This window comes from Hyperolius riggenbachi, chromosome 12 (assembly GCF_040937935.1).
Source record: "Hyperolius riggenbachi isolate aHypRig1 chromosome 12, aHypRig1.pri, whole genome shotgun sequence".
NCBI classification, from domain to species: Eukaryota; Metazoa; Chordata; class Amphibia; order Anura; family Hyperoliidae; genus Hyperolius; species Hyperolius riggenbachi.
This window is the reverse complement of record NC_090657.1, coordinates 50,368,475-50,391,991: the sequence shown is the minus strand read 5'-3', so window position 1 is coordinate 50,391,991 and position 23,517 is coordinate 50,368,475. Positions and strand designations below refer to the sequence as shown.

At 44.9% G+C, this 23,517-nt stretch overlaps 1 protein-coding gene across 3 annotated transcripts in view; it reads right to left on the bottom strand.

Annotated features, from left to right (window-relative positions):
• LOC137542104 (protein MTSS 1-like) overlaps nt 1-23,517 on the bottom strand; it is a 203,177-nt gene that overhangs the window by 67,293 nt on the left and 112,367 nt on the right. For all 3 annotated transcript variants that reach the window (XM_068263774.1, XM_068263775.1, XM_068263776.1), the window contains 2 exons: nt 21,023-21,107; nt 3,956-4,047 (listed from right to left, as the gene is read on the bottom strand). In XM_068263774.1, the coding sequence (XP_068119875.1) occupies nt 3,956-4,047; nt 21,023-21,107 (177 nt within the window). The remainder of the gene's footprint in view (nt 1-3,955; nt 4,048-21,022; nt 21,108-23,517) is intronic.

Sequence of the window (23,517 nt, the reverse complement as noted above, 5' to 3'; positions counted from 1 at the left end):
ATCATAAAAGATAATTGCCAAAACATTTATTAAGTACGTTACAAAAAAAAGACTCTTTTGCATAAACACATGTTACAATATACTGTTCAACCAAATTGCTATGTGCAGATCACAGAACCACTTTCCCACTCTCCAACCCAACTGGTTTCGGCCCTCCACCATCATCAGGGCCCAGGGATGAGGAGCCTGAGATTTTGATTGGATAGTAGTGGAGCGCTGAGAAATGTTTGGAATTTTTGTTGTCTACCATGCAGCAAAGATTCACTGAAATCTACTAATGGCAACTTAGGTCTCAAATCCGATATTGACATAGCTGTTGTGTGTCCTCAGGCCGCGCTGAACTATATCAGGATTCTCAATTCAAAAAATAAAATGCAGACTGCATGTTATATGTGGTAGGAAGACCACTGTTGGGAAGGAGAGGTCTCTTGTTTGACAGATGATGTGAGTAATGGTAGACTTGGGTATGGTAGATATACTCACCCAAATAACAGCAGAGCAAAAGTCACTGCATGACGGCCCTCCAATAGCAGTTGGGTACGCTACTGCCCAGTGTTCATCTTATGGCTCCTGCTGCTTCCATTTCTTAATCATCTAAAGCTCCCCATAGGAATTTTTAGTTAAGGGGACCAGCAGGAATCTTAAAAACGCAGCACGAGATCCAACAGCTGATGGAAGACTGAGATGCCAGGAATTCAGCCGCAGGGATCCAGTCACATCCTCATGTTGGGTGAGTATATCTATTGTACCAACACTCCCCTCCATGCCTATGAGTAATGCTGGACATAGTTCTCCTTCCTCTAGCGTTATAAAGCTACTGGAAAAACACCATAAATGCTGAAAATGCTGACGGTCAGACTCTTTCCCAACACACTGTGTTTCTTTTGCTTGGCATACAGATCAGACTTGGAAGCTGGAACATTCGGGGATTGCAAAAGTTCTGGCAAACAGCTTCTACCCCTATTCTCCTCCAACGTCTCACTCTTCTCCTGTAGTCCTCACTCCTCACATATGGCGAGTCTATGCTAAGCATAAACAACGATGAAACACTTAAAAAAAAACCCAGAATAAACCGATGCATGCAAAAAATACTTTCTAATTTAGTGGCTGGATGTGTACTGGTTAAGGGCTCTGCCTCTGACACAGGAGACCAGGGTTCGAATCTCGGCTCTGCCTGTTCAGTAAGCCAGCACCTATTCAGCAGGAGACCTTAGGCAAGTCTCCCTAACACTGCTACTGCCTATAGAGCGTGTCCTAGTGGCTGCAGCTCTGGCGCTTTGAGTCCGCCAGGAGAAAAGCACGATATAAATGTTATTTGTCTTCTCTAATTTCATATTTTTAAATGCTATATGGAGTCTGATCCAATTCACTTTTTTTTTTTTCCAGAATTTTCTCCTAGGAGGCCATTATCTTTCTAAAATAACTTTTCAGCACTCTGCAAATGAAAAAGTACCAAAATGTAGGCGAAAAGGTACTGTCAACATTGTCAAAAGAGTATTTTCTTGCTTGTTGGTGGCTTAAAAGTCATTTGATTGATAAGATATGAAAAGATCACAAAGGTGTAAACTTAGCAGAAAAAGTAAATTTGATCTGGCCCATTATCTCTAAAAATCATTTTTGGACAGTAAGGCTGCGTTCCCACTTGAGCGGAGAACGGACATTTATTTATCCGTTCTCTGCTTATCGCTAAACGGACACTGAACGGCTCCTATTTTATGAATCGGAGCCGTTCACACTTGTTACTCTGCAATGGATCCGTGAGATCTCTTGCGGTAAGCGGACCGCACTTCTGTGCAGTATGTGATAATCCCGGGCAGGCAAATGTGTTCCCCCATATAGCATAGGGCAGTGATGGCTAACCTTGGCACTCCAGCTGTGACAAAACTACAAATCCCATCATGTCTCTGCCTCTTTGAGTTATGCTTAGAGCTGTCAAAGTATTGCAATGCCTCATGGGAATTGTAGTTCCACCACAACTGGAGTGCCAAGGTTAGCCATCATTGGCATAGGGGGTAACACATCTGCCCTGGGCTACGTGTCCCACCACCGCTCTATCCCTGTACACAGCCCAGCGGTCGGCAGAAGCATGGGGATCTCCACTGGGCTGCAAAAGACCAATGGGAATTCTTATTGGTTCATGGTGTACCAACAAACTAAACTAATGCAGCCCATGGTGAGCCCCATGCTCCTGCTGGCATCAGAGGGACTGAGCAGTGACAGGTGAGTGGCGATCGCTTTGGCTGGCATGGAGCAGGTGCAAAATGGACTGAGCCTGTGCCCATTTTACATTTGCTCAAGTGGGAATCGAGCTTAAAGCAAGTGACTGGCCATCCCCCAAATGGCAATCAATTAAGCAATAGTGATGACTGCTACAAATTTGCCCCACTCAATGTCTGTCATATTTCAGCATTGCTTTCTGCTGCATCGAGGTCTTGAGCCAATAGTTAGATCAATTTACAATCGTATTTCGTCCAGTAGGACAGAAATCATGCATTGCAAACAGAGGATCTGATCACTACTGGCAAATCTGAGTGGCTGGACAGACTGGTTAAAGGGTCACTTAAGTCACACAAAAAATGAGTTTTACTCAACTGGGGCATCCCTCACCCCCCTACAGCTGTCTGGTGCCCTCGCAGCCTCGCTCCGATCCTCCTGTCCCCGCCGGCGACTACTTCCGGTTTCGGCGACAGGCTGGGAACGCGAGCGATTCTTCGCGTTCCTGGCCACAATAGCACCCTCTATACTGCTATTGTGGCAAGGAAGACCGCAATAGCAGTATAGAGGGTGCTATTGTGGCCAGGAACGCGAAGAATCCCTTGCGTTCCCAGCCTGTCGCCGAAACAGGAAGTAGCCGCCGGCGGGTACAGGAGGATCGGAGCGAGGCTACGAGGGCACCGGACAGCTGCAGGGGGCTGGTGGAAGCCCCAGGTGAGTAAAACTCTTTTTTTTGCTTGACTTAAGTGTCCCTTTAATGGTACGTACACAAGGGGGACTTGTGTGGCTGGTCGCCAGCGCACAGGGGACGCGCACGCGACAGCTCCGCCCGTGCGACAGCAGTCTACACGTCTCAGAGACGCGGTGGAAGCTGTCGCTGAAGGTTCCTCCCCCCCCCGCCGGAGCTCCATACATTGTGTATGGGGTTGCTGTCGCTAGTCCGCATACACACTGCAGACTAGCGACAGTTGCGTTGGGGTCGCGGCGACAGCCCGTCGGGCGACGGTTCGGGGAGCACGCGTCATACACACAGACGACCTGTCGCTGCAACCCGCGCGTGCCACATGGTTGCGGCAACAGTTGTAACCCGTGTGTGTGCAGCTTAAGGGCTCCGCCTCTGACACAGGAGACCAGGGTTTGTATCTCGGCTCTGCCTGTTCAGCAAGCCAGCACCTATTGAGTAAGGAGTTCCTTGGGGAAGTCTCCCTAACACAGCTACTGCCTATTGAGTGCGCTCTAGTGGCTGCCTCGCAAGCGCTTTGAGTCCGACAGGAGGAAAGCGGTGTACAAATATAGGAATTACTATGATTATAAGTCATGTACACAGTCCCTATTAATGGTACTATTAATGGTACCATATATCTGCATGAATAGGCCAAATTGGCCTAAAAAGGGTGGGGTCAGGGTATCCCGTATGCGTGAGAGGGCTTATCTGCGCATATATATGGTGCTTATCCTCATGAGTACTTCTTGGACTGTGCAGAGCTGGATACACATGATGCAATTTTCCGTCTAATCATTTGCAATTGGACGATCATTTCTTTCATTTCCGATCTGCTCCCGTTCCATAATGGGATCGATTTACTTAAGTTATCAAGTGAAAATCGATCCTGAGCAGTTTGGACAGGTACACTCGATAAAACTTCCTGCCAGATTGCCCATCGATCGGATAGGAAATTGCATTGCGTGTACCCAGAATAACAGATCACCATGAAAAAAACACACGGAAGCCGCATCCTACCTTTGGCGTGGTCCTTGTCCACCTGGCTTGCAGTCTTTTTCCACTCCTCAATCTTCCCCTCTAAGGGGTTTATTAGACTGTCGCTCAGGGCTCTGCAAAAAGAATGAGCAAACAACACATCAGACCTATATCAAAATCAGCAAAATATCAAATAAGATATTTTAGGCAGCTGTAAACACGCTAGATCAGGCATGGGCGAGCTTGGTCCTCCAGCTGTTGAGGAACTACAAGTCCCACAATGCACTGCAGGAGTCTGACAGCCACAGTCATGACTCATATAGGCTAACGCATTGTGGGATTTGTAGTTCCTTAACAGCTGGAGGGCCAAGTTTGCCCATGGCTGCACTAGATGATAAGCTGAGAAAGCGGTGAACAGCTGCCTTAGCAGAGTTTCACCTATCAGGAGTCCAAGACTTTACATTTTTTTTTCGCAAATAGTTTTTTTATTGATGTTCAGTGAATATAGAAAGCCATGCCAAAACATCATCAAAAACATCATGAATTATAACAAGAGACCTACTGAAGCCTCAGTAGGTGGTCTAGATCCTAGGTTCTCAACGTGTGGTACGCGTACCCCAAGGGGTACTTCTGATGGTTCCATCGGCCTTGATATACTTAACCAAGAATAACTAATTTAGAGTTTTTAGAAACTGATAAATCTTATTTAAACACCAAATTAGTATTTTAGCTAATTTAAAAGCAATAGTAAATGCTTGGAAATTGTTTAGAACCAATTATCATGTACTACAATAAAATATAATTTGTCAAGGGGTACTTGTGATAATGTTTACTATGCTAGGGGGTACTTGGCGAGTGCAGGGCTTTAAAAGGGGTACATACCAATAAAAAGTTGAGAAACACTGCTCTAGAATACAAAACAACTTAATTTATACCAATTCTATAAGTGCAACATCTAGTGACGACAGATAGGTGGTAAGCTTCATACTATAACTCAGAACAAGGTAACTAGAGTCTATGGTCATAAGGGAGGTCAATACAGCTCATAACGTATACCGTAATATATAATGCTATAACCAGAGCTACTGGTTGTTTGGAGTATTTTTCCAAAAGGGTAAGTATAACTTTGCTAATGTTCAACGGTGAGCTACTACAGAGGTCCTAGTCTGCTAACTCTGTGACTAGGGCTGAAGTATAAAAGATGGACAAGTCAGGTGGATACAGGGAAGGAGGAGGTGGGTAGTAGGGACGGTTAGTGAAACCTTCCTAAGATTCTGGCTTGTGTAGAATATTCTTGTTTGGATCATAAAAGTTGAGGATTAAAGCGGCATTGTCACCAAAAAAAAAAAAAATTAAAAAAAAATCAGATTTCAACAGCAACTGGTCTGAGTGTATTAAGTGATAAAGATGCTAATCCTGCATTCAAAACGTTTTCTGCTGTTCTGGTTTGGAGTTATCACAAACCTTAGGAGCACTGGCCCTTTAATAGCCATTGCCATTCAGTTGCATGTTTGGGGTTCTTTTTATCTATAATATATTCCTCCTCTTCCCTTTATTTCCCTGCCTAGTTGCCTAGCTGAAAGATGATCTTCTGCTCACTTGTGTTTACAAGCAAGGCTGAAGAGACTCAGCGATTGGAGGAGACAAGGAAAAAAAGTTAAGGGAAGAAATGGCATCCGTATTTAGCCTCAAACTGTGGGAAATAGACATGGTTCCCACCAGGAACAGAATGCTCTTCATTTACTATATAACATTCACTGCTATAAAAACACAGACAGAACAATACACGTGTTTTGTAAGTAGATCGCTTATTTATCTACTTATATATATTTGTTTTTTTCCCTGGCATAGTATGGTGAATCCTCCTGCTTCAAGGGATTCTGCAACTCATTAATAAGGAGCAGTCATAGGACCCTTTGCCTATCATTAGGTTTTGGCCATTCCTGGATTTTAGTAAATATTCCATTTTTAGATTATGATCTGTTAGTTGGATTACCTGGGATATAGTGAGAATTTGTACCCGTAGCTAATTTACCAATAGAAGATGTCTGGCAGCAGTTATGATGCGCAGTACTACCAGCCTCAGGTCCACTGGGAATTGGTCTATTCCTATTAAAAATAAAGCCATTTGTGGAGAGATTTGAATTTGGGAACCCACTATTTTGGGAGACTAGATGTTTAACCTTTTATGCCAAAATTAGACTATGAGATTTCAGGAAGGTCCTGGTTAGCATTAGGACTATAGATACAATTAACTCATCCGGTTATTTTCACTACAGGTAAGCACGGTTAAAATGATATATTTGGAAGACCGGTTTGGCAGTTTACGCAATTTGAATAAGGATTTGTTTATTCTATGATGCTACATTTGAATAACAGGTAGGTGAGTAGAACAGTGTAAGTCACAAACTTGTTGCATAGAACACACAGCATTTGAAAATCAGCTTAAAGAGGAACTCCAGTGAAAATAATGTAATAAAAAAGTGCTTCATTTTCACAATAATTATGTATAAATGATTTAGTCAGTGTTTTTTATCCCTCATTTACATTCTAATACTTCTTATCACATGGTGACATTTTTACTGCTGGCAGGTGATGTAGCTGCTGCATGCTTTTTTGGCAGTTGGAAACAGCTGTAAACAGCCAGGGTACAGTACCACGGTCCTCAGAGTTTCTTGTGGGAGGAGTTTCACCAGAATATCAGTCATACAGCGCCCCCTGATGGTCTGTTTGTGAAAAGGAATAGATTTCTCATGTAAAAGGGGGTATCAGCTACTGATTGGGATAAAGTTCAATTCTTGGTCGGAGTTTCTCTTTAAGAGAGCAGTGAGTGTGACCTCCCCTTCTGATATAAATAAAGGCAGAATAACTTACTGTAATTTTCCTATTTCAGCATCAGAAACATTACTATATCTATATATTGCTGTATACCCCGCCCTCCCAGATATGTTCAGCCTAGGCCAATTAGCTATGGAGTAGAAAAGCCCCCCTCCCAAAGCATTCTGGGTGACCGGTTATATTTTGTACTGGCTTTGGAGCTCTTGGTCCAAAACATTCCGCAGAGATGAACCTGACAGGACTAAAGTTGGCCATACACCTAGCAATTTGACCAACCATCCGTTTCAATAATTTTATCGAATAGCATGAAAATCTGTTCCGCCAATAACCATGCCCGATCGATGATTCAACCAGATTTGGTCGAAATGTATAGTTTGAAGCAAGCTAGGAAATCTCAGCTGACGTGGTCGATCGGGTGTGTGCAGCGGTAGCAACTTGCGATGTTAGGACAAGCAACAAACGCAACGAAACCCCCAGCCGCTGTCCCCCTAAATCTTCATGTGCAATAAAATCTCTCACCTGTCTGGCCGCTGTTCGTATCCAGCAGCTCTTTTTTTCGCATTTGCAGCCCATGTGGCTGCCGCATATAGCACTGATGGGTGTGTGATGTCACTATGCACCAGTGTGCACGGCACGTGGGATGCGGAAGAAGGAGCAGCTAGACACTATCGGTGGCCGGACAGGTGAGAGATGTTAATGCACAGGCACCGGGGGGGCATATGAACAATTGGGGGGGGGGGGGGGCATCATTACAAGGCAGATTCCCTAAAGATTTCATTGTGAATCATCTAGGAATCCACTTGTGGTGTATGGGCAGCTAACAGGGCTCTATCTGATCAGAGAGCAATCTGTCTCTTGGTCGATCTGCCCATACATTGCTAGATCTATAACCATACTGTAACGATTGGTGTCAGCACACAGAGAGAATCTGATTATTGGTGATCTGCAGTATCACCAAGAATACAGATGTATAGCTGATTATTGATGATCTGCAGAATCACCAATAATACAAGTATGACTAACCTCTGGACACCTAATAATGTGTAAGTGTTTGGGTGCAACAGTAGAAGGCTATCTCCCGTGGAGCGGGAGATACAGACACTACTGCAGCCAGTGGACACCTGACGAGCAGGTAAACTATGACCGAGCAGGAGCTATCTCTAGAGATGCGATAGAGCAGCAGCCAGTGAATCCCTGACGGAATGGAATCAGACTGTACTGCAGACAATGGACTCCTAATGGGAAGAGACCACTGACTGCACTGCAGGAAGGCCTCTCTGAGGTACAGGAGGTCCTTGGTCTCGACACCCGGGAACTGGTCTAGAGTATAACAGGGTAATGACACAGCAATCCTAAGCTTGGGTGTGAGGTCCTTGGTCTCAACACCCTGGAACTGGTCTACGCGCGTCGGTCCGCTGTTCATTACACATACATTGCTAGATCTGTACAGCTTAAAGAGGAGCTGTCAGCCATACTATCTCAGAAAAAAAACCTCCACATATATAAGTAGATACTCGCTCTTCTTACATAGCATATGTATTACACTGTCCACGTTTTGATTTAAAGGGAACCTTAACTGAGAGGTACCGTATATGGATGTTTCTTTTTAAAAATACCAGTTGTTTAGGTTCCCTTTAAGTGAGTTTTCTACAGTAAAAAAAAATAAAAAAATCCTTCTTAGCATTTCCCATTTTAACTGTGGCTATTTTGAAGCCAATCCTGATGTAATTTCCTCCCTTACTCTCCTCTGCTGGATTGTGTATGCATAGCCCGCCCTTTCTCTACAAAAAGTGCATTGTCTCAGCATGAGAAATATTGGCCAATCAGAGAGGAACAGGGGTGTGGGAGGGGAAAACAGGAGGGAAAGAGGCTTCAACCAATCAGGCTGCATTAGTTAAGTCTGATAGGAAGTAGAGAAGCAAAAAAGGACAACCCAGCATGCCCTGCAACTTCCTTTTTGTGTACCAAATAAGAGTCAGGTAAACTGGGGAATGATCATTGATCAACAAGAAAAGTAATAGTGATTTTAACTTTTGGATTGCCTGGTTAGCATCCTTATCACTTGTTTACCAGATAAAATTCAAGAACTGATTTTTGATTTTATGCCCTACAGTTACGCTTTAAAGATGTCGCCACCAATGATAAATTTCAGCATGCAAATAAGGGAAAGGAAAGGTTTTTAAACGGGCAAACACTAACTAAATTAATATATAAATATTGTAACAAAAATAAAATAAAATTATGAATTACTTTATTTTCACTACAGATTCTCTTTAAGCAACGAGAGAAGGCAGTCGGTTGCTGTGGGTAACCCCTCCACCTCTTTCCTCCCCATATACAGGATACCGCGCTAAACAAAGGTTCTCGTAGGGAATACCAGCGTAACGCCTGTATGTTTTTCTTTACATTTTCAGCAGCTGTTCTGCTCCTTTGACATGTTGAAACAGACCTAGAAAAAAGTTGCCATGTCATCGAAAGTCAGAGAACGACAACATTCTATTTAAAGAATCAGGAAAGTGGTGTTTTCGGTAATCGGAGCCACTTTTGAAAAGCATGCCAACTTTTTTTTTGAAGAAAAAAGCTAAAATATTTTCACTAGGCAAACAGTCTGCGTGATCTCGCCTGCGCTGAAGACGCCGTACGCCGAGCAGGAGCAGCCCAACGGCAGCCAGGGAGTTAATATTGGTTGTAGCCAGCAGACACAAAGCAATCGCTGAGGGCCATCTTGTTTGGAGAGGCTTTTAAGTGGTGAGACACACCAAAGACTCATTGTTGGCTGAGGGAGACGCTCTTTAGTGCCTGGGCTATAAATACAGCTGGAGGAACTGTATGGAAAACAGCTGGCTTTACAAATTCCACCACAGACAACGCTGCCCCATAGTGCTGCCTTACAAGTCAAGCTACTAACAACCCTGCCCCATAGTGCTGTCTTACAAGCCAAGCTACTAACAACCCTGCCCCATAGTGCTGCCTTACAAACCAAGCTACTAACAACCCTGCCCCACAGTGCTGCCTTACAAACCAAGCTACTAACAACCCTGCCCCATAGTGCTGCCTTACAAGCCAAGCTACTAACAACCCTGCCCCATAGTGCTGCCTTACAAGACAAGCTACTAACAACCCTGCCCCATAGTGCTGTCTTACAAACCAAGCTACTAACAACCCTGCCCCATAGTGCTGCCTTACAAGCCAAGCTACTAACAACCCTGTTGCACAGTGCTGCCTTACAAGACAAGCTACTAACAAACCTGCCCCATAGTGCTGCCTTACATGACAAGCTACTAACAACCCTGCCCCATAGTGCTGCCTTACAAGCCAAGCTACTAACAACCCTGCCCCATAGTGCTGCCTTACAAGCCAAGCTACTAACAACCCTGCCCCATAGTGCTGCCTTACAAGACAAGCTACTAACAACCCTGCCCCATAGTGCTGTCTTACAAACCAAGCTACTAACAACCCTGCCCCATAGTGCTGCCTTACAAGCCAAGCTACTAACAACCCTGCCCCATAGTGCTGCCTTACAAGTCAAGCTACTAACAACCCTGCCCAATAGTGCTGCCTTACAAGCCAAGCTACTAACAACCCTGCACCATAGTGCTGCCTTACAAGCCAAGCTACTAACAACCCTGCCCAATAGTGCTGCCTTACAAGCCAAGCTACTAACAACCCTGCCCAATAGTGCTGCCTTACAAGCCAAGCTACTAACAACCCTACACCATAGTGCTGCCTTACAGGCCAAGCTACTAACAACCCTGCCCCATAGTGCTGCCTTACAAGCCAAGCTACTAACAACCCTGCCCCATAGTGCTGCCTTACAAGCCAAGCTACTAACAACCCTGCCGCACAGTGTTGCCTTACAAGACAAGCTACTAACAACCCTGCCCCATAGTGCTGCCTTACAAGCCAAGCTACTAACAACCCTGCCCCATAGTGCTGCCTTACAAGCCAAGCTACTAACAACCCTGCCCCATAGTGCTGCCTTACAAACCAAGCTACTAACAACCCTGCCCCATAGTGCTGCCTTACAAGCCAAGCTACTAACAACCCTGCCCCATAGTGCTGCCTTACAAGCCAAGCTACTAACAACCCTGCCCCATAGTGCTGCCTTACAAACCAAGCTACTAACAATCCTGTCCCATAGTGCTGCCTTACAAGTCAAGCTACTAACAACCCTGCCCCATAGTATTGCCTTACAAGCCAAGCTACTAACAACCCTGCCCCATAGTGCTGCCTTACAAACCAAGCTACTAACAATCCTGTCCCATAGTGCTGCCTTACAAGTCAAGCTACTAACAACCCTGCCCCATAGTGTTGCCTTACAAGCCAAGCTACTAACAACCCTGCCCCATAGTGCTGCCTTACAAGCCAACTACTAATAACCCTGCCCCATAGTGCTGCCTTACAAGACAAGCTACTAACAACCCTGCACCCTAGTGCTGCCTTACAAGCCAAGCTACTAACAACCCTGCCCCATAGTGCTGCCTTACAAGCCACGCTACTAACAACCCTGCCCCATAGTGCTGCCTTACAAGCCAAGCTACTAACAACCCTGCCCCATAGTGCTGCCTTACAAGCCAACTACTAATAACCCTGCCCCATAGTGCTGCCTTACAAGACAAGCTACTAACAACCCTGCACCCTAGTGCTGCCTTACAAGCCAAGCTACTAACAACCCTGCCCCATAGTGCTGCCTTACAAGCCAAGCTACTAACAACCCTGCCCCATAGTGCTGCCTTACAAACCACGCTACTAACAACCCTGCCCCATAGTGCTGCCTTACAAGCCAAGCTACTAACAACCCTGCCTCATAGTGCTGTCTTACAAGCCAAGCTACTAACAACCCTGCCCCATAATGCTGCCTTACAAGCCAAGCTACTAATAACCCTGCCCCATAGTGCTGCCTTACAAGCCAAGCTACTAACAACCCTGCCCCATAGTGCTGCCTTACAAACCAAGCTACTAACAACCCTGCCCCATAGTGCTGCCTTACAAGCCAAGCTACTAACAACCCTGCCCCATAGTGCTGCCTTACAAGCCAAGCTACTAACAACCCTGCCCCATAGTGCTGCCTTACAAGCCAAGCTACTAACAACCCTGCACCATAGAGCTGCCTGCTAGCTTAGTGAAGCTTTGGTTGAATATGTAGGAACTATCTGACCCCTTTTTTGCATCATCTACTCCTTCATTTATAGAGTGCCAATATTTTGCGCAGAGTTTAAAAAAAAAAAAAGGGGGGGGGGGGGGGGGAGATAGATTACAAACCAAACACAGATGCCAGTCACAGGATGGTGCAGGGACCATGCCTCACCAACGGACTGAAGCACGGGCATCAATGCTCAGTGCACCTGAGAATGCATGTTTTAAGTAATCTCGAAGAAGATATTTGTTTGCTTAAAGGACAGCTGAAGAGAGAGGTATATGGAGGCTGCCATGTTTATTTCCTTTTAAGCAATACCAGTTGACTGGCAGCCCTGCTGATCCTCTGCCGCTAATACTATTAGCCATAGCCCCTGAACAAGCATGCAGCAGATCAGGTGTTTCAGACTTTAAAGTCAGATCTGACAAGACTAGCTGCATGCTTGTTTCTGGTGTTATTCAGCCACTACTGCAGAGAAATAGACCAGCAGGGCTGCCAGGCAACTGGTATTGATTAAAAGGAAATAAATATGTCAGCCTCCGTATACCTCTTACTTCAGTTCCCCTTTAATTGAACATGCATCAGAGAGCTTATTAAAAGAATTGCTGTTCTGATAGTAGTGTATAATAAAAATCCACGGCCTAACTGACCACCAGGCAGGAAGTCTGGCTTTGGACCACCCATCTAATTCATGCCCACCCAACTATAAAGCTTACTGCCCACCTTTCCTAAGAGAACGGGCAGGTGGGCAGGAAGACTAAAATGCTCACAAGGATGACATTACTTTGGAACAAAGGCAGGTAGGTTAACTGTAGGTTTTAAATGTATAAGACTGTACAGCCTTGTACACACACCTTAAATCAATGTATCAATGCCAAATGATGCCTGATTCGACCTTAAATAGATTGAATCAGTCCATTGCCCCTGATTGAAGAGATCGCTCCATCGGTGGCAGGTCAGGAACAAAGCGGTAGTGGCATTCGCCTTGCTTTCCCAAATCTATAGACGTATGGCCACCTTAAACCTTTGCACAGCGTGATTTTGTACAGCCTTACAGCATACAAGCACTGAAATCTGATGAACCCATATGCCTCGAACGTGTAACTTCCTGTTAGTGTGTCACCTCTGTGAATGATAGTGAAAGTGTATTATTTCTTGAGAAGCAGGGAGAGCTCACACAACTGATAAGAGTGATAAGAATATATGGGTAGACAGGTGTGGCAGCAGTCTATAAACTAACAACTGCTCTTTACACAGTGATGGCCTGGGGAATGTGCTGAATAATTGCACAGCTAACTACAAAAATATCCTGAGAGGAGGAATAGGTGTGGAGGAGTCTGATAAGCCCGGTTAGTCAGTGCAGGCCAGTGAGCTGCCAGCAGCGGTGTCTTGTGGTTTCTGTGGCTGAGCGATACATAAAGATCTTCTGTGCCTACTAATCACACAGCAGCTGTGCAATGCTGGCCAGCCCTGCGGACAACTCCATGTGGAATGCTGTGACATCACACTGTGGAAGAATGTGAGAAGAGAATGGACAAGGAGCAGCACTGCCAAACCCCATAATCGGGGCCGTAACTGCAAATCTTGCTAAAATAATGCCCCCCCCCCAACTTTGACACAACGTCGCTCATCTTCCCATTGGCTACTCCCATAGTCCAAGGGTCCATCTGCCAGTGATCATAGAACAAGCGTGGCCATCAACCTATAAGACCTCTTTTCCTCAAGCTGCTGAAGGCACCTGTCTGCTGCTCCTGTTCACCAGCCAGGTGCTTGGTAGCGGTCGGCACTGCCCAAGTGGCCTCCAAATGTAGTTGAATCCGTGCTCACATGTGACTTTTTTGCCACTAGCCTATGCCGCCGTGTGTCAAACGTGATGCACCTGGTGCTACCGAATGCCGCCATTTGACTTCAATTACATGTGTTCGGTAACACAGCCAGGGCTGTGGAATCGGTACAAAAATGATCAGACTTCAACTCCTCAGTTTATGAAACCACCAACACCAGATACCTTGCAGGGCTATGGAGTGGGTACAAAAATCATCCAACTCCTCAGTTTATGAAACTAACGACTCAGAGTACCCAAAACGGCTTCGACTAAACAGCCCTGAACACAGCACTTGCGACCCTCCAAAGCTCTGAACTCCCCTGCAGTCCCAGGGACTGTTCCCCTATAGTTACACCACTGCCCATTTTACTAAGAGGAAGGAAACATTTCCAGACACTCCAATTTGATAAAAAAAAAATTGAGGGAGGGATATTGCAGAGAAGTCTTTCTCTCTTGTCTGATCAAGTGTCCAAGCCCCCTGAATGGCCACCTGCCATGCTGAAGCTGTTCCCAATAGAGGGTTCACTATATGGATCCTTTGTTTCCAAGGCTTCTAGAAGGTGTCTTCAACCAAAAGGGTGGTTTGGTGGCGTCTCAGCCAAGAAACTAGTGTTTGGACATCTTTCCCAAGCTGCTTCGCCTGGACACATTTTAGTGCTCCGTCAGGCTGTATTAGTAAATCTCAAGAGGCGAACAAGTTTACTTTGCTGTCTGCGCGCTGCACATGATGCTTGGCTGCAGCCAAACAGTATTCCTGTACAGCGTTTGTGCCGACATCAGAGCACAGTTGAATTCATGAATGGCACAACAACGGTCCGCTGATCGGATATTTACAGGCAGTGCAAAACTGAGGACCCAGAAGTGCATAATTAGCTTCTCGTGAGTAGTTGGATTGGAGTGATTGTTTGTAATCGTACGACACGAATGATTAAAACCAATCATCATCCGATCCATCTACATGGGCGAAAAACGAACCATTTTCCGATCCTTGGCGGTCTCGCTGTTACTTGTTTGTTTCGGACGGCAGCTGTCGAGTTTAAGTCTTGCAGAAAATTGGTACTCGAATTTCAGTGCAGGCAATACAATCCACTCCTATAGTTAATAGTTTTTCCCCCTTTTTTTGGGTGGACAAATGTGATCTTATCTTAGCAGTCTTTCATTGCTGGATATAAAGATAACCAAAGTTATAGGAGTTCAAAATCAGCACATGGAAAACAATCACAAAAACATGGAATACAAAGGCAGTTAAACTCCACATCATGGGAAAGACGTAAACAGACTTCAAAGAGTTGCCTCCAGTTATGGCTGCCAATTGTTTGTTAATAGCGGGGACGTTCCTTAGTTTTATTAAAACCACGCAGCATCAGCTGTGTGTGAGCTCAGCTGTCCTGAACTGGCTTTTCCAACATTTAAAGGAACAAGCCTCTCAAAAAAGCATTGTAGGACTGCCAGGCGAGCCATTTCGGGAACTTAACCACAATGCTGCCATGGTCTGGTCTACATTGTTTTGCCTGGATCTATAAGACACACAACATGGACTTCTGTAAACTTCCAGAAGTACTGATTACATCAGATCAAGTAAATGACACCCTCTCTTCGAAAGTGAAAATGGGACCCTGGAAAACATAACGTCAGCGATGGACCTTTTTTTTTCCACCTTGGATTTCCTTTAATTAAGTGCAACAAATGTCTTGCAGTAAAGAGAAGACAAGTTTCAGAGAACAAGGCATGGTTATCACTCAGTGGGTCTGGAGACTTTGCCCTTGTATTGTTAGAAATGTCTTTATTGGTGCAGAAGATTGCCACACAGGGTGAGGTTTCCTACGCAAGAAGTTTATGTGCAATTTCATGTTTTTAATTTAAAAAATATTTTTGGAGTGGTTTCTTGTCTCAACACAACAAAAGCTTAAAACAAATAGACTAAACATATCCAATAGCACTAGTTACTATTATTATTATTTAGTATTTATATAGCGCCGACATATTACGCAGCGCTGTACAGTGTATATATATATCTCATGTCACTAACTGTCCCTCAAAGGAGCTCAGAATCTAATCCCTACCATTTCCATATGTCTATATTATGTAGTGTAAGTATTGTAGTCTAGGGCCAATTTTTAGGGGGAGCCAATTAACTTATCTGTATGTTTTTGGAATGTGGGAGGAAACAGGAGTGCCCGGAGGAAACCCACGCAGACACGGAGAGAACATACAAACTCTTTGCAGATAGTGCCCTGGCTGGGATTCGAACCAGGGACCCAGCGCTGCAAGGCAAGAGCGCTAACCACTACGCCACTGTGCTGCTGCTGTGCTAGTTATCAATGAGAATGGTTATGTTATTATAGATACAAGCTAAGATTAGGAGTTTCTCTTGAGGCACAGAACGGACAACTTTCCATTGTGAGCAGAGTCACACGGCTGAGCCATCCAATCAGACGCGAGGATCATATTTCGCATGTGTTTTGATGTGAGTGGTTTGCTTGTGAGATTAGAGCAGTGTGCAGCAGTCCCTACACTCCACAGCCAGCCTGCTGGAGAGCCCTCATCACAATCAGCTCAGATAAGTATGTCCGATTACCAGAGCGCTCTGTGATCATTCCGATGCCCGAGGCTAGACTGCCGCCATCATACCCCATGCCGCATCCTCATGATAAACCGTTATGTCAGCTGTGCATGTCACTGTTAACCACATGACTATCTCCCTACCTCTCAAGCCCGCTGTCTGGGTGTCACTCTGGACTCCGCACTCTCCTTCACCCCCCACATCTAAAACCTCACAAAATCCTGCAACTTCCACCTCTGTAACATCTGCAAGATCCGCCCTTTCCTGACATAGGTCACCACCAAACTCCTCATCCATGCCCTCATAATTTCCCGCCTTGACTACTGCAATGCCCTTCTGTCTGGTCTCCCTATGACCTGAATTGTCCCGTTGCAGTCCATCATGAATGCGACAGCCAGAATAATCCACTCCTCCCATCGATCCACCACGGCGGCTCCCTTCTGGTGAATCCTTCCACTGGCTTCCTATCCAGTCCATATTCAAGATGCTGTCTGACCTACAAATGTGTCCACAAAACCTGTCCAACCTACATTTCCGATCTTATTCAAAAGTACACACCTAGTCGCTTGCTCCAGCAATTAACTTCGCCTGACTTCCCACCGCATCACCCAGTCCCATGTATCCCACCAGGACCTCTCAAAAGCTGCTCCAACACTATGGATCTTCCTACCTCCCCTTCAAGAAGGCCCTCAAAACTCACCATTTCACTCTGCCCCCCCCCCCCCCCCCCCTCCACACACACACTGGTGCTCTAAACCCGCAGATGAACTCTGGTCTCCTACCTTTCATGTCCCTACCTCTCCCTCTAGACAGTAAGCCTTCGGGCTTTTTCTTGTATTCCTGTGTTGTTCGTATTGCTGTATGTCACCCCTAAATATTGTCTGTAACCTTAACCAATGTCCAGCGTTGTGTAATATCCTGGCACTTTATAAATACAATAAATAAATGTACATTACCCCACACTAAACTGTCTTAATGTAATGTGGGTTTCACTATCATTTATATAGCTTCCTGCCCTTGATCTAAACATAGGACTCTTCAGAAAGTTTTGCTTATTCTCTTCAGCTCTTATTCTCTTCTATTCTTTCCTCTCTATTACCTCTTACTACCATCTTCCCTTCAGTGCAGTGGATCCTTGGAGAAAAACCATATAATCAACACTAAACACTGTTAAAACCTTGTGTGATATCTTTACAATTATTACTGTAGACTCATTAGTATTACCCATTTCCTAAGATGGTCACAGTTCATTCTTCTATACAACATGTATATACTCTGCATATACTGACCCCTCTGCATAGGGTTCCTGTGTTCTTTTTCTATTTAATGTTTCTTTTCAATCAAAACAATAAAATTATTTGTTAAAAAAAAAAAAAAAGTTTTGCTTAATGCTGGGAATACACCATTAGATTTTGCGTTAGATAGATGGTTCGATAGATAATTTCCGACATGTTCGATCTTATTTTCGATCGTTTTCCTGATCAATTTCTCAGAGAAGTGAATGAAAATTGATAAGAAAAGATAAGAAAATTGATCGGACAGTAAATCGACTGAGAAATCTCATTGTGTATTCCAAGCATACAGAACTGAAGTGCCACCCATGAAGTGAAGTACAGATACAGAAGTGCCACCCATGAAGTGAAGTACAGATACAGAAGTGCCACCCATGCTAACCTAGAAATAAAAACCACATATACAGTGGTTTGCAAAAGTATTCGGCCCCCTTAACGGTTTCCAAATTTTGTCACATTACTGCCACAAACATGAATCAATTTTATTGGAATTCCACGTAAAAGACCAACACAAAGTGGTGTACATGTGAGAAGTGGAACGAAAAATCACAGGATTCCAAACATTTTTTTTAAAAATAACTGCAAAGTTGGGTGTGCGTAATTATTCAGCCCCCCTGAGTCAATACTTTGTAGAACCACCTTTTGCTGCAATTACAGCTGCCAGTCTTTTAGGGTATGTCTCTACCAGCTTTGCACATCTAGAGACTGTAATCCTTGCACATTCTTCTTTGCAAAACAGCTCCAGCTCAGTCAGATTAGATGGACAGCGTTTGTGAACAGCAGTTTTCAGATCTTGCCACAAATTCTCGATTGGATTTAGATCTGTACTTTGACTGGGCCATTCTAACACATGGATATGTTTTGTTTTAAACCATTCCATTGTTGCCCTGGCTTTATGTTTAGGGTTGTTGTCCCGCTGGAAAGTGAACCTCCGCCCCAGTCTCAAGTCTTTTGCAGACTCCAAGAGGTTTTCTTCCAAGATTGCCCTGCATTTGGCTCCATCCATCTTCCCATCACTGTATGTAGATAAATACTACTTCTACTTACATAACGGATGTATTGCATTCTCCACGTTATGATTCCTGTGAATTTTATAAAGGAACAGCAGAAAATCCTATTCTAGACAGTTTCCATCTTGGTTACCTTGGATCTCCTGACATCATTTCTTCCCTCACTTTTTTTTCTCCTCTTGCTAAATGTGTATTCGTTACCCGGCCTCCTCAGACACTCTGACTGAGGACTATACTAGGAAGTACTGTCTTAGGTCATTAGAACGAGGGGGAAATAAAGGGAAGAGGAGGAATATATTATAGATAAAACGACCCTCCAGCATGCAACTGTGGCTATTAAAGGGCCAATACGCCTAAGGTTTGTGATAACTCCAAACCATTCCCGCAGAAAAAGTTTTGAAAGTTTTGAATGCAGGATTAGCATCTTTACCACATAATATGCTCAGACCAGTTGCTGTTGAAATTTGATTTCTATGGTGACAATCCAGCTTTAAAAGGTTATTTAAGAAAAAAAAAAAAAAAAAAAAAAACAGTTTAACTTATCTGGCTTCTTGCAGCCCCTGGAGTTATCCTGTGCCTTCCTTCCGTAACCCTCCAGCGAGCAGCGGCAACCTTCTCGAAGTCGGCCAGGCAGAGGCTACTTGCGTTTACGGGGTCCCAAGCAACGCGCACCCTGATCGTGCTCCCGTTACTGGGAGTGTTCTTCACATGCGCAGTAGCAATTTTCCCATACTGTGCATGCGCCAAACGCTGCAATGCACAGGCACACAGTGAGGAGGCATGTAGCCAGCCAGCTTTGAGAGGGTCGCTGCTGCCGTCCGGAGGGTCTCGAAAGGAAGGCACAGGCACAGGATGACTCCAGGGGCTGCAAAAAGCCCCAGGTAAGTTCAACTGCTCTTTTCTTTTTTTTCCTTAGATTTCCTTTAAAAGTACAGCTGAAGCAAGAGGGCTATTGGAGCGGCCTTATTTATTTTATTTTAAGCAATACCAGTTGCCTAGCTGTCCTGCAGATCCTCTGCCTCTAATGCTACACCATGAGCTTTTTCTTCAGATCGATGGCTCGATAAATAAGTTCCAACAGATCCAATCTGATTGATCATTTTTCTGATCGATTTTCTCATAGAAGTAAATGGAAATCGATCAGAAAAAAAGATTGGAAAAAACGACCGAAAAATCAGATCGGAAAGTAAATCTGCCAAAAAAACCAACTCACGGTATTCCCAGCATTATACGGTTAGCCGTGGAGCCTGAACAAGCATGCAGCATATCAAGTGTTTCTAACATGATTGTTAGATCTGATAAGATTAGCTGCATGCTTGTTTCTGGTGTTATTCAGACACTACTACAGCCAAATAGACCAGCAGGGCTGCCAGGCAAATGGTATTGCTTAAAGGGAACCAGAGACGAAGCTCCTAAAAAAAAATAGTAAAAAGATGTTATACATACCTGGGGCTTCTTCCAGCCCAATAAGCCTGGATCGCTCCCACGCCGCCGTCGTCCGCTGCATCCATCGTCGGTACCGGGTCCCGTCACTTCCACCGGACGCGGCCAATTGTAGGCAAGTGCAGGGACTCCCTCCGTATGTTTACGCATGCGCCTGTGCAGTATGGAGGGGGCGCACTGCGCTTGCGTCCACTGGCTGAAATGACGGGACCGGTACCGGCGGATAGAGGCAGTGGAGCATGGCGGCGTGGGAGCGATCCAGGCTGATGGGGCTGGAGGAAGCCCCAGGTATGTATAAAACTGTTAGGTCGTCTCTGGGTCTCTTTAAAAGGAAATAAATATGGCAGCCTCCATATTCTTCATACTTCAGTTGTCCCTTATCTTTGAGAACACACGACCCTGGCCCCTATTTTAGGCATAAAAAGCAGAAGTGACTGAAAAGCTAACAGAAAAAAAGATAAGATCTCCTCAATGTTGTGATGGAAAAAATAAGAACAGTGTATAGTGGAGGGGTGGGAGGGGCATGGATGCTGCACAGTGTAAAGTGGAGGGGTGGGAGGGGCGTGGATGCTGCACAGTGTATAGTGGAGGGGCGTGGATGCTGCACAGTGTATAGTGGAGGGGTGGGAGGGGCGTGGATGCTGCACAGTGTATAGTGGAGGGGTGGGAGGGGCGTGGATGCTGCACAGTGTATAGTGGAGGGGCATGGATGCTGCACAGTGTAAAGTGGAGGGGTGGGAGGGGCGTGGATGCTGCACAGTGTATAGTGGAGGGGCGTGGATGCTGCACCGTGTATAGTGGAGGGGTGGGAGGGGCGAGGATGCTGCACAGTGTATAGTGGAGGGGTGGGAGGGGCGTGGATGCTGCACAGTGTATAGTGGAGGGGTGGGAGGGGCGTGGATGCTGCACACAGGTAACCAGATAGAGAGATACACTGCTGCTAGGAGCTCTATACAGAAGTAAAGCACACGGCCACACACACACAGACCTAACACACTTACAATGTGAGATGCTTCAGGCGGGACTCTATGTTCCGGTGCCTCATACACATTCTGGTCAGGGCAGAGCCAATTTCTTTTGTTGCTCCTGCAATACAAGATACAAAGCAGAGTTTATACTCTATCCTGCACTCTATACAAAAGAGCCTAACAAAGCTTTACTCAGCCTTACAGGTTTCTTACTAGTAAAGATAAGAGCAGATCTGCCTAAACCTTTTATGGACACACCACACTGCATGTGCTCTCAGTGTATTGTGTTAAAGAGACCCGGTTAGTGGAGCCAAGTATATAAATCCACAGCCATATCCTGAAAGAGATGTGTTTGACTAAAAGTGATGTTGCTTTTTCTTACCCTGTAAATGGTTCTCTCTCTTCTTTTTAAAGGATACCCGAGGTGACATGTGACATGATGAGATAGACATGTGTATGTACAGTGCCTAGCATACAAATAACTAGGCTGTGTTCCTTTTTTTCTTTCTCTGCCTGAAAGAGTTAAATATCAGGTATGTAAGTGGCTGACTCAGTCCTGACTCAGACAGGAAGTGACTACGGTGTGACCCTCATGGATAAGAAAATCCAACTAGAAAACCTAGCAGAAAATAGCTTGAGAGCAGGAAAGTGATACAAATGGTCAATAGTTCATACATTTTAACTCTCGCATACTTCGATGAATGTGTTATTGAGCAAAAACAATAAAACAGTAAAAAGTAGATTTAAACATAAAATAAAACTGTGGAATATCTTAAAAAGTCATTTTTAGGAGTAGGAGGATAGATACAATAGTTTATTTCATTAGTTTATGTTCGCCTCGGGTGTCCTTTAAAGTGTACCAAGGAGAAATACAAGTGAAAAACATACTTACCTAGGCAGAGGGAGACTTGTGGATAGTCCAGAGGCTTCCAGTGTCCTTCCTGCCCCCACAGTTGCCGCATGGACCCTCTGCCATGTCAGACAAGAGCTTGTAGGATGTTTTTGTGGCCACGCTCCCTTCTTGCATGAGTGTTGCCATACTGCACCTGCAAGAGTATGGGCGTTCCTGTGCAGTACAATCATGCTAGTGCAAGAGGGGGGCGTGTCCGTGGATTAAAGTGGTGGGGCAAGGAGGACATGGGAAGACTGCAGAGGATCCAGAGACTTCTCCCTTCTTAGGCAAGTATGTCCTTCTTAGGCCCCATTCACAATAGCGATGATCAATGAGATGCAAATATTTCCCAGTTCATGCAGATTTATGTACATTTTATGCAAATATATGCAGCTTTCAAATGGACCAATCAAGTCCCACCCAGGTTTAAACTGATTGGCCCATTTCAAGCTGCATATATTTGCATAAACATTCACATAAATCTGCATGAACTCTGAAATATCATTGACCATCCCTAATGCACACTCAGGCTTTTCACCCACACTTCGCACTTTGCCGATCGCCAGGGATTACGTCACAATTCTCATTCAGTAGAATGAGAACCACAAAACGCTATTTCTGAAAAAACGCTAAAAAAAGTCATAGAAATCCACCTTGTGTTTAAAAGTGTAAAGTAAATATAACTGCCTCCATATCACACTTAATACAGGTTCCTTTTAATGACCCAATTCATTTCAATTCATGAAACTGGACATTCTGGTCTGGATCAGGACTCTGCCCCCATCATGGTCTCCCAGCCCGACTCTGAGCACACACTGACAACAGATTATCCTCCAATTTAAAGTGGACCTGAAAGTCTTGCTCAGGACAGAAGGAAAACAGAGATAAATGTACCCTGTATGTATTCCGATAGTTTACCCGTCTAATTCCCCCTCTGTGACTGATAACCACTGTCATTTGATTTCTCAGCTGTGTCAGCTCAGGAATCTCCTCTACCACAGCAGAACAGCCGATTTGTAAACACAGGATGTTTGCTTCCATGAACGCAGGAAGTAGACACACTGCATATTTATTGCAGGATTTGTATCAGCTGTAACAAAGAAATGTTTTTCTTTAAAGGTCATTATGCTGTTGCTTATCTTCTAGAGCAGAGAGGAAGTTCTGAGTTCATGTCCGCATTAATTGTAAGGGATAAAAGATTGAGAGTCGATCATGTGACATCTGTAGAGAGCTTTAGGCCAGCTACCCGCAGGCCTACCTGGGAAACTGACAACCCTCTTGGAAATCTTGCTCTCATCATGGCGGCACACAGGATCACGTGCACAAAGGCTTTTTGTCCTCTGTGGCTCCCATGTGAAATGGTTCAAAATAAAAACCGGGCATGCACAGCAAACAAGCAGAATAAAAAAGCTTTGGCAGAGCCGGCCTCAGTCACGGCAGCCGGGCAGCGTCCCAAGCAGCCTCTGTTATTTTAGTTTACCTGGGTGCGTTGCACAACCGAATGAGATGGGAGCGACTCATCCAAAATAAAGAGCGCTTAATCCGCAAATCAAATTCATGTGCTGGCTGGAGAAACCGCGTGGCAAGCAGAGGTCACCACCCCACAAAGCATCCAATTGTCTTATGGCGAAGGCCT